At 31.8% G+C, this 12,809-nt stretch overlaps 1 protein-coding gene across 1 annotated transcript in view; it reads right to left on the bottom strand.

Annotated features, from left to right (window-relative positions):
* The window catches only part of LOC135144828 (thrombospondin type-1 domain-containing protein 4-like), a 387,796-nt gene that overhangs the window by 12,355 nt on the left and 362,632 nt on the right, over positions 1-12,809 (bottom strand). The window contains exon 7 of the mRNA XM_064076929.1: positions 4,748-4,949. Coding sequence (XP_063932999.1) covers positions 4,748-4,949 — 202 coding nt within the window. The remainder of the gene's footprint in view (positions 1-4,747; positions 4,950-12,809) is intronic.

Below are 12,809 nucleotides of genomic sequence, written 5' to 3'. Positions count from 1 at the left end.
AACTGAATTCAACTTCAAAAAACTGCAAAATTAGAAAATTTGAACTTCTGACCAAAGAGGAATATAATGAAATACTAACTAATTCTGAACTTTATTTTTACGTAATACATTGTATATATTTTAAAAGCTCCTTTTTGACTTATGATATTTGGGAGTGTATAATAGGACTTTTATCTTTCTCCATGTAATATCTCTAATTAAAATGATTTATGCTATGTGTACATTTAAAAATCAAAACAACAACACTTAGGTATAAATTACAGTGCCAGAATTTAGCTAGTTCCTTATAATCACTGGGCGGAAAAATATCTTACGGATGCAATTCCCCAGTTGAAGCAAGGTGTGTTTTACGGCGAGTAGCGGGGACGCTTTGATCTGGTCCACAAGGTCGTAGCCAGTGCGTCGCTTGGAGTGTTTACAGCTTGTTAAAAAACTACTTCTATATTACTATATTACTTCAAATAAAAATACTCGATGCCCTTTTTAATTTTTCAAACACATGACCACAGATTTGTGATCTTGAAATGTTATATTATGTTGATATAGTCCAAAAGAAAAATATATTTGTAATCAAACTATCGCCGCGACAGCACTGGATCGAGCGTATGAAACACAATTCCGCGCGTTGCTTATAATCTACTAACCTTATTATTCATACTCTTAATATGTATCGAAATTTGCAGGTCGTTAAACTCTGAACAGGGACCTATCTGATATTCAGTAAATTTAACTTATGTATGTATGTATGTAACGCCCATGTAGAATATTTAGCTAAATGTATTTCTGATGAACAAAGCGGGATGTACAAATTGGTTAGGATCTCTGTCAGGGAGGTTGTTCTAACTTTGTTGGCCTAAATTACACTAATGGACTATAAAATTTTATTAGTACACAAAAATAGGGCGTGATGAATGCATTTGTCAGTTAATAAATACCGGCATAATGTATATTAGCTATAAAATATTGTGTTGGTCCTCTTTCTTTATTTCCGGGGTAATGATGTAGACATTAGAATAAAAATTCCCTCTGACCAAAATGACTCATTATTTCAAATATATCCACTTACACTAAATCTTCAACACAAACAACGAAACAACTTAAGAATTTAAATATTCGAACATTAATGTTGAAAACTTGAAATTTGAAGTTCACTTTCGGTTCCACGACGACGCGAAAAATTGAGGCAATCATTGGAAAGTTATTTGCTACTTTAGCACATGGGAACGTAGCAACTGTCATAGCAATTTGAAAGTAAATTGATGACTTAATTCCATTCTCTCGCGAATAGCACAATACACCCCGCAATTAGTTTTGTTTTTCATTAACCAGATTGCTTAGATTTGTTGATAACGATGTGATCTCATCTAAATAGTTTCAATGACACTATATCATTCATTTTCTATTCTTAGACTGTAAACCATGGATTACCAAACTATTAGTTTTTTTTATACATGTAGGTTTTAACTGGTGCAACAGGAATTACATAACGTAAAAATAACTCAAATACCAAAAAATTAATTAAATTTAGGTATTTGGCATTATCCGGAATTGTTACAACTGGACTTTTGTTTAAATGAAACGTTTTACGCCGGAAACAAAAAAGAGATATCAAAGAGAATTTTACAATTGAACTAATTACTCACCTATTGAAAGTAACTAAAGAAAAAAGCCAACAGTTGAAAATTGAAAAACAGCATACCTATTAAAATGTCCATTTTTAAAATTTGCCGAAATTGAATAATAATTATGTTTAGGATCTTTTTTATTTTATTTATTTTTTTATTATACTTTTTAATACAACCTTATTCTTTAGTGTAATTACTAAAAATTTAAAAGACATTGATGAACTTAAATTCGAAATTGAAAAATACTTTCGATTAAAAAACACGAAAAAATTTTGTGGAGCAGCTACTTTTCTTAAGTTAATTTACTAAAATTACTTTTCTTAAGTTAATTTACTAAAATATTATTCTGCAAATATACGACAATCACGTTTTATTTACACAATAAAATTAATTAGTAAAATTTTGTAAAATTTTGTTGTAAAATGTTGATTTTTTCCGACAATCAGCAAACAAGACAAATACAATTACAAATGAAAAGGTTTCCAAGGGATGGTTTAGAAAATGGATTAATTTAAATTTAAAGCACAAAATGACGCAAATCCGACGTGTCTGAACCGTCGTAAAACATTTATAATTCTTTTGTAATATTCCTTTAGCTGATAATTTCTTTTATCTGTCTTTATCCGTTAATTTGGTATAATAAATTTTAAATTGCGCAAAAAAGTGGAAATTTTGTTATATCGATCGTGAATTGTGAAATAACATTTTACCTTCCTTATTTGGATAAAATTATACGAAACACTTGTGATCGCTTTATTTTTTATTTAAAAAGATATCACAGAATTTCAACTGTAATAAATCAACTGCATTACTTACAGACGTCAAGTTTATTTTAGTAATTGATGAAGAATTAACTTTGAAATGCATCATTTAGATCAGTAAATCTTCGTTTTAATACAATTAAATTACTTATATTTCAAACCCCTTTATTTCACTTAATTATGAATTAAAAGTTATACCATATATAGCCGCAGATATTTAGATGTTAGGGAACTATAATTTAAATGCAATATTTCTTTAGCTTACGCAAAGGAAGTAAAAACAGCAATTGCACTTTTCTTACTATTACTTTTCGAGCATAAGCTGGTGGGTTTATCCGATGAACAACTAATTTCATGTTTTTGCGGGGTTTCGTAACCCCTAGAGTATGAAAACGTATTCCCCCCATTTCCGTCTGACTGTCGTTTGTTGGCAATTTTGTAAAACATTTTATAAACTAACGTATTTCTATACTTGGGGTCTATAAATCCGTCTTTATTTTTTAACTTTGCATCCCGATTCATAAAAAAATAAAATTCCCAAAATTAAGTTCTACCTCATTCGTAATGAATTTTAACTTGGTAACTTTTTCACTATTTTAATACCAAGAGACCAACAACTAACAATGGGCCATAAGTGTCCAACAAAATTATGTTGCAATCCTAATTAAGAAAAGTCTGGACCATTCAGTAGAAGTTATTTATGTGACAACTGTGTAAAATATAACTCTCTTGAGCCAAGGTAAACCTACAAGTTCAAAAATTGGTCGAAGTTTTTTGGACAGAACTTCCCTAGCCTGTGAAGTACAGTAGAACTAATACTGCTTCTCGGAAAAATTATGAATTTTAATTTTACGACTTTTATTTATTTTTTAATGATAACCGCTGTAAGATAAAATAAAGATGTTTGGAATGGTAATTTAGCATATGTGCGTTTCAAGTGAGTTTTTTTTAGTAAAATTTTGTAATGACGTCATCATTTTTTAGTAGGGGTGCTCAGACAAATTTTGTTTAGCATTTAACATGTACACGATATTTCTAAAATACATATACATTTTTGGACAAAAATATACAAAATATTCAACATTCTAAAATGCAACAAAAATCTCTACGACAAAAGTAAAGCAACAAGTGCACATGCCATTTTTTATTGATTATAACAAAACCAACAGAGGAAAATAACAAAAGCAAACCATGACTTTAGTTTATTTAGGTTAGTAGTCGATGGCATATTCATTATTTTGTAAAATTTTTTCACAGTGGCATGGCATTGAAAAAATTACATTTTGTATGACCTCAGCGGAGAGGGTTTTCTATATTTCTTGGATTTTTGGTTACAGACTTTATTTATTCGTGAATATAGACTGAGTTGGCCACTTCAAAACCTGGATATGGTTTTTTCTTGAAATCACTATTAACAATCCGTGAAGCATATTTTATTTCTCACTCTGTGTAGCGTAGCAGAGGTTCAATTCTAGACAAAATGGTTAAAAATTGAAAATGTTGCTTTATTTTTGTTGCTTTATCACTGTCGTTTTTATGCTAACAACAAAATTTAACGCAAGGGTTTTTATTCTTATGAATCTTTGTTACCGCTGATGACAGCAGTCTACTATAACGTTTTAAAATTGATAACAATTACGTAAGTGATTAATAATTGTACCAAAAAATTTCAAAATATTAATATTTTTCAAAAAAGTTAGTCTAATAGTGTAAGTATAATTTCAGAACGTTCAGTTGGATAGTTTTGGAGATAGCCTACCTGACAAAATCGTCTACACCCCAGATAGGCAGATGGAAATGCGAGACCTATTTTTTCAAACTCTAGAGATATGTCATGAAATGTCGTGAAAATATGAATAAAGTGGTGGGTAGATCCCATTACAATATTTCCCTAGCTTACGCTCGGGAGGTAAAAAGATACTTTACATATAATGAAACTCATATAATATGTTACGGTGTTATAAAAGGAGTTTTTGAAAGTGAAATTTAGAAAAATCATTTTAGTTATTACCCAAATTCATAGTTAAAGTTAATAACAAAAAATATTAACACATGAAAGTGGGTAAAATAACTACTCTACATATAAGTATACCTACTACTGCAGAAAAAATATGTTTCTCTTTACTGTTTGCCTACTCTGGCTTTCGCTGTGTGTAAAGCTGCTACACTGTTACTCGACACATCTTCGTAAATCTCCGTTCTGATTAACGACTTAACTGCTCAACTTGGCTCGAAACTTAACATGCATTAACGTTTTTTTTTTTATTATTTCCGACTACGAGTTTGCTGCTGCTCTACTAAGAAGCACCATAATTCCGCAGTAAACTCTATTTGATCCCGAACTTCAATCAAGTGCCTTACCTAGATGATTCCTCGTATGCTTCAACTGCTGCACCAATATTCTGCAAGCTCCTTGAGGAATCTGCGCCACCAAAGAGTATCCGGCGGGCAAATCCGGTCTCGTGTACAATCCATTTAAGCTCCTACACTTCCCCTTCGTACAGGCAGCGCACTCTTCCTGATTATCGTCGACGCTGCCGATTACGCCATTTGCGTTAACGCTCTGCAACAAGATCAAAACAACATTATTCAATTGGCTCCGAGTAGTGGAAGCTAATCAAGCGTAATTACATAATTGCATGGAGCTTTTGCTGCCAAGGCCGTACCTTGTCTACGATCTCGTCATTCATTTGCATAAAGACGGGGCGTAATTGCTGATAGAAAAATTTATTTCGAAGGCTACGTCTGTGGATGACTTTCGACATTAGATAATCGAATTGTCTGGGAACAAATGGCTCAATTTAAGAGTAACGTTTTAAATTAGGACGACTTGTATTCGGTTTGGGTCTTTGCTCGATGTGTGGCCGTTAGTTCAATTAGCTGACGCTTGTGATGATCTGGATGGAGGCTACGGTTTGTAGATGTTATCGGAAGCACACGAAAACAATTAGGAGGGAAGGCGCTTGTGGAAAGAAAAAATAATTGGGTGTAATAAAGATAGGCTCTTTCGATGTCTTTTGATGTTATTTTATACGAATCAAATGTGTGTTGAACGCATAAAAATAGTGGCGTTCAACGAATGCAACTAGTAAACGAAGTTCTTCCATTCACCTCGTGATATTGTTGAGATTTTAATAGTTATCTAACAAGTCCTTAATGAGAAAATGTTATGTACTTTTTTACGGTGTAAAATAAATTTATTACTAATCACGCAAGATTATTTTTTGCTTTATTAAATATGCGCAAAAACATTGAAATATCTGGGAAAAATATTTCGCAACAGTAAAGTGAAACAAATTTGAATTGCTGCCAGAAGAAGTCTGTCAACAAAATAGTACTATATTGAAAAAATCTTGGAGAGTTAGATAAGCCATTTTTTATTTAATAACAAAGTCATCAAGAAAAAGAGCAAACAACCGTTACTAAGTTGGATATTCTAATTCTAAATCTACACTCAGTTTTTTTTTCTGACACGTCATATTCTCAAAGTGATAGACACAACTATAGATATATAAAAAGTGTTCAATTGAAAACGTTATGAAATTGTCTTTGTTTTTTTAGTAAAAATGCATGTGTTTTATTGTGTATAAATGACATTTGACAGAGTTGTTGAAAAAGGTTGATTTTATTATAGAACAGGTGGTATCATTCCACGTTATCAGCTCTCATAGATTAAATATTAGGTTTATTGACATACTTCAATTTAATTAGCAAAATTCTGAGGTGACGTCATTGAGTTTTTAGAATGAAGTAGAAAATGAATTTTGGTTTTCAATTTAAATTATAGAATTTTGTTGTACAATTTTGATTTTCTTTCGAAAAAGCAACATCCGTAGATTAAGTATCGAAGTTGATTAATAAATCACAAATTGAGAAACACCTTTAAGGGTTTTCTATTTTGCATCCTAAAGGATTACAAATATCTCATTTGCTATGGGTTGCAACCTCTGTGAAAGTAATTGATAAATAATGATTTAAAATTAAACACATTAATTCAGGCGTCATGTAAAAAGTGCTGCAAAAAAATCAAATTGTAAGTAAAAGGAGGCAGTTTTAATAATAAAATTATTAATGTTGTGAAAAAGCAAATGACCCGGCGTTCACCGCATACTCCATATTAATGTGACTTATAATTAAGAGAAATGTTAACTTTAACCCGTTTGGACACATGCCACTGAAAAAAAATATACAGCCCAAAAAGCAAGTTACTTGGGACAATAACCGTAATAATACACCGACCATTGTTTTCAGGGCATATTCGTACCACTTCTAATTAATGTTGTGCAAACATTATTGAAGTGTGTTGTGTGTAACTTTGTGAAACTTGAAAATAGTGTGATAATTGCAAGAAAAAACAAATAATGGGACAAGTCCTTTAGCTGTAAGATAAAATTATTGGTGACAGTGTATATTGTCATTATTTAAAATAATAAGGAATGGCAGTGTACAAAATTAAATTCATTTTGACACAAGAAGGATACACTGATTTAATTATATAAAATTATTCAAAAAATAAAATTTCACTATTTCTCAAAATCCTAAAATTTCTTCACAAATTTTTGTATTGACTGTACTTTGTTATCTGAATGTTTTGAATTTCACTAGTTTATCTTTACAAAATAAAAACTAAACAAAGAGGTAAGTTTCAACTGAAATATGTATCCTGTACATTTAATTAATATTTTGTAGCCAAAAAATATTGTAGACAGATTTGTCAGAAATGAAAGTCATAATATGCACAAAGATTTTTTCATTGTTTAAAATTTAAAATTTTTAAGTTTGAAAAATTGCAGTTTATGAAAAACTCTAAAATTCAGTCTACCCGTTCTCACATGGTTGTAGCGTCACAACAAGGTCAAATTAAATTACACAACCTGGAAACTACAAATGTGAAGAAAACTTCTTTAGTTTCTACAAATAATCTAGAAAAAAAGTTTTCAATTTTCAAACATTTTTCAAAAAGTCGTTAAATATGGTTCTCCAACCGAACTCAAGGGACGCTATTGAATAGTTAGTCTTATGAATTCGAAATAGTCTCAGTGACATTTCTACAAATAATCGAGATGAACGAGTTTACAATTTTCAAACAATCGAGGAAGGCGAGTTCATAATTTGTCAAAAATTTCAAAAAAAAATACTCCTAGCATAGGTAATATTCCTTAAATTAAAATTCATAAATCATCCTGTCGATATCTACACAAATGATCGAGGAAAACGAGTTTCCACTTTTCAAAAATTTTCCAAAAATCGTCAAATATGGCTCTAATGGACCTGACGAAGATATTGCGGAATTGTTAATATTCCTTAAATTACAAAGCGTAAATTGTTCTGCCAACGTGTGTAAAAATAATCGAGAAAATATAGTTCACAATTTTCAAAATTTTTTCAAAAAGTCGTTAAATGTGGCTGTAATCGACCTGAAGGAGATGCTATAATATATTCAGTATATCTTAAGTTACAAATTCTAGATTATCCTGGCGATATCTCTACAAATAATTGAAAAAAATCACAATTTTAAAAAACATTCCAAAAATTGTTATATATGCATGTAATTGACCTTAAAAAATGTTAGAGCATAGTTAATTTTCCTTAAAATACAAATCCTAGATCGTTCTGTCGGTATCTGTACAAATAATCGAGAAAAAATAATTCACAATTTTCAAAAATTTTCCAAAAATCGTCAATTCTTTGTCCAATCGACCTGAGAGAGATGCTGTAGAATAGTTAGTACTCCTCAAATTGTGAATTCGAAATCGTCCTGGTGATTCTGGATTCTGGATTTTTAAATTATGGGGGCTGACCGTAGCCAGCCGGCACTTAGGCCTCGCCTTTGGGCCCATTGTACCTTCCCCAAGTCCATATCAGGGTGTTTTCCCGCTCCTCTACTCGTCAAGCCACCCAACTGCTTGAATGTACCTGAGTAATGCAGAGGGTGGAAACTCCCTGATATTTGCCATACTAGGCCAGATGTCCCCTAGTATGGATTCCCTGTAGGAGGCTAGGGCTGGACACTCACGAAGAATGTGCTCAGCTGTTTCCTCTTCTTCATTGCATCCACGACAGATCGGGTCTGTTACCACCCCTATCGTATGTAGATGTTTGTTAAACTGGTAATGTCCCGTAAGGAATCCTACCAGTTTACGCAGTTTGTCCCTTGAAAGTGAGAGATAAAATTTCGTCAACTTACGGTCTGGTATCGCCATACAAGCTCTACTATGCCGACAGCTGCTCAATTTCACCCATATCTGCTCATGGCGTCCCTGGGTGTATTGCTTTACGAGTTCGTTCGAAAGGGCGACCGAAGGCGTGATTGCCGGTTCGGGTCCCCAGAAGGGCATGCGCGCGGCTCGCTTCGCCATCTCATCTGCCCTCTCATTTCCTTCGTTGCCACTGTGTCCTTTGATCCAACAAAGTTCCACACTATTCCTCTGCGTTACATACTTTAGCGTTTGTCTGCACTCCCAAACCAGCCCGGTCCTGGTGATATTTCTACAAATAATCGAGAAAGAAGTTTCAATTTTTCAAAAATTTTCCAAAAAATTGTCTAATATGACTCTAATGGACTTGAAGAAGATGCTATCACTTTGTTAATCTTCCTTAAATTCCAAATCGTTTTACCGGCATTTGTATAAATGATGAAAGAAAATTACATTTTTCAGAAATTTTCCAAAAATTCGTTAAAATGATTCTAATGTACTTGAAAAAGATGCCATAGCATAGTTAATATTCCTTAAGTAATGAATCCGAAATCGTGCTCTCTTAACATAATCTAGAAATTAAACGAGTTTAGAATTTTCAAAAATTTTTCAAAAAATCGTCATGAATGTTCTTAACGACCTGAAAAAAAATGTCACGGCGTAATTAGTATTCCTTAAATTACGAATACGAAAACGTGTTTACTATTTTCAAAAAATTTCCAAAAAATCGTGAAAGTGTTTCAAATTTATTTGAAAAAGATACCATAGAAGCAGTTTTCTTTTAAATTTTAATTTTGGTTTCTGAAATAAAGTGTATGTATCTTCAATCTAAATTTTGTTGTTGCTTTTAATGCGTCTTTTATGTGATTGTTGTTTTATTGTTGTCAAACCAAAATCATGAAACTTTTTTTTCAGGTAACCTACTTCAAAAAAATTCAGTAGCATCATTTTTTATGAAAAGGCTTCTTATCGTATTTTATACAACTAATGCCCCTGATATGCATAGGCATAATGTCATCAACAGACAAAAAATTTTTATCAGAAAGAACGTCTGAAAACAATTATAATAATTGTCTCACTTCGTTAGCTTTTAACAAGAGAATATAAATTGGAAAACTGACAAAAACTTTGTGGTCTAAATTTCACGTGCAAAAAAAATTCAGATTGGTGTTTAGCATTTCATGTCTATGCAGTATAACTAAACTTAACTTCATTTATTTTGCCGTGAAATTACAGGTTTACAACCTTTCATTATCTGACCACTGGCGGATCTGTAACCGCACTAATTTCGTAGTCGTAGGCATTGTGGTCAACAAAATACAACATATACCTCCAAGCTCTATAGAAATAATATTAGTCGTCTAGCTTCTTGACTGATGTTATAACTATTGTATTGTATATCCATCCATATTTGGAAACAAACTCCATCAACCCTCACTCCGTCAAAATTTAATTTGTCGCTACACTAACACTGTTATTTTTTTTTAGTTGAGCAAGCAATGCTTTTTAAAAGTTCAGAAGACTATTTCACAATTGACACAATCAATAAACGAGTAATTAAAAAGCTCAATTTAAAACAACGCTATTTTTTTATAAAACCTTCAATCTAGCTCCATGACAACGACTTGATTTATAACTACAAAACAAATTAAGAATATCAAATTAAGCGTCTGAGTCATTTTCTATTTATTATGTCCACAACGTCTCTATTAAAATGTGTAACAACATTTATTTAAATTATAGCAGACGATCAATTGACACATCGCCTACGTATCTCAGCCCCAAGTCAATATTTCTCAATTAATATTCGTTACCCGTTTTAAACTTGGAAATAAGATTTGCAACTACAACTGGGTCAAAAATTATGAGTTATGTCTGCGAATTGTTTGATGTAAGCGATCACTTGGCGAGTTATATAATGCTATATCCACATGACCGAACAGTGTTTTTGATCTATTTTTTTTTTAATACGCACCTGTACTTTATTTTACTTTTATATGTACTTTTTCATAATATTTGATATTCACAATGACCGTAAATTGTTTACAATTTTTTGTTATTTAATTGTCTTTTTCACTATTGTAATTTTTTTCCCAAATCTAGCATTATTTCGAATGAAAAATATCTCAAATTATACCTTTGCAAATGCAATTTAGTGCTGCTCAGATTATAGAAAGTTACCGAATAAAGAACTTTCACAGAAAAATGCAAAATGCATCACTATTCTATGAAAATTGTTTTTTTTTTACAATTTAACTTTGAAATTGCAAAACCGAATATTCCGAAACATGGTAAATCGAAAATTTATCCGTTTGCGACCCCCCTAAAATCTGATGGCGTCACCTCAAAATTTTGCTAAATAAATCCTATCCAAAATATTTATGTAAAATATGATGAGTTTATACTTGTGATTTATCACTTCCTTCATGTTTTTCAGAATTGCCTATACAGGATGATTAAAAAAAAAATTAATGAGTGAACTGCAAAAACGTTTTAAAGTTATCGTAAGCATGGTAAATTTGTAATCAAAATCTGTTTTTTCCTTCCAAAAAATTGATGGTGTCATTTCAAAATTTTGGAAAGGAGAAACTCATTTGAAACATACTCGTAGCACGCTTCTTCACATTTACTTTAAAATTACATATATATCTTCATTTTAACTTACAGAGACTCTCATAAAAAAATTGTAGAATCAAATTTTGTGAGTTTTCGGAAAAGCTGAATATGAATGTTTTATTGTACTTTAGGGGCAAGGGAAGTTCTGTCGAAGTAACCTTCAACCAATTTTATACATGTTCATGTTTCTATTATTTAATTTGACTAACGATACATCTGTGAGTTCACGCAAATGTTAATTTTCAAACCAACCTCGTTATTTTCTTTGCCATGTCATCCCATCGCGCGGTCCCGGCACGTATTTGGACAATTTCCGGCGTGAATTACCCCATGGAAATGTCAGCGTGGTTGACGCAACAATAACAGAAATTTTTCACGGGTTAAGCGTGCGAAATATAATAATATAATACCTTCATTATAGTTCGTAGATACACCGCACACATAATAAACATGTAGTTCGGCCCATCCCAAATCATCGTATCTCGACACCATCGACTCGACTTATCTGTTCAATCACGTACCGCCCTCAAATTAGCATATTTTTTATTTTGGAAACTTGCTGATGGAATTATTTCGTGCATAATTTCGGCCCATTAGTGCCGTTGTGAAAGGTGATCCTGTCAAAGACCAGCATTGTTGTCGGATTTCACGCGCCGAGAGATGGAGTGCTAATTGTGAAATACTCCAAGTTCTTCTGACAATTAAATTTTATTAATGGTTCTTAGAGATATCATTTGCTAAATAAAAGCATTAGGATGAATTGTAAAAAATGGGTCAAGTCGGCTGGGGCCGGTATGTGTTGTGACGAGCAGATGCGTCATTCGGTTTAGCACTAATCACGACTGAAGTTCGAATGGTGTTTAAATTACCTACACCTTAAAATGCTATTGTCCATTTTAATTGTACAGTTCACTTTTTACTGTATTAACATTACTTGCAGAATTTAAGATTTTAACAAACGATTTCATTGGTTCAGCAGCACTCACACTATGTAAGTTTTGAAGTAGTCAGCGGAGTTGTTCTGACATAAAAAAAATGTTAAAAGAGTCAAAAGAGTAATCTGATGCTATGCTGCGTAGGTAGGTATATTAAATATCATCTTCTTAATACAATAAATTTGCTGATGACGTCATCAATTTTTTAATAGGATAAATGTTAATTTTTATACATTCAATGTAATACTGATACAAATATTTTAAATTTTGCTGTTAGCAACAACTCATCACTGAAAAACTTTTTGTAAGTATGTACCTTTTTTATGTTTCAGCTCTTATGAAAGTTATTGTCAATGTGGCATGGCGTTAACCTAATTTATCCACCAATTACATATAATCGTTTTACAAAATTTTAGTTTTGGAATTCGTTAGCAAAAATTTGAGTATAAAAGTATATAATACAAAAATAGGTTATCATACAGCACATATAAAGAGAGTTGCGTAGACAAATATTAAATCAAAATGCTATAAAAAAATTTTTGGAAAGTCTATTAATTAAACGAGTTCCTTCAAAACTTAAAAATTTGAAGACACAGTACTATTTATTATTACACCGTACCTATTCAAACTGATTAACTAGAAAGGAATGCATACGATCCTTCCTAATTTTAGCTC

The sequence above is a fragment of the Zophobas morio genome, unplaced genomic scaffold, assembly GCF_036711695.1.
Source record: "Zophobas morio isolate AGI-343-1 ecotype UQ-CSIRO unplaced genomic scaffold, CSIRO_AGI_Zmor_V1 ptg000108l, whole genome shotgun sequence".
Classification (NCBI taxonomy): domain Eukaryota; kingdom Metazoa; phylum Arthropoda; class Insecta; order Coleoptera; family Tenebrionidae; genus Zophobas; species Zophobas morio.
This window is presented reverse-complemented; position numbering and strand designations above follow the sequence as displayed.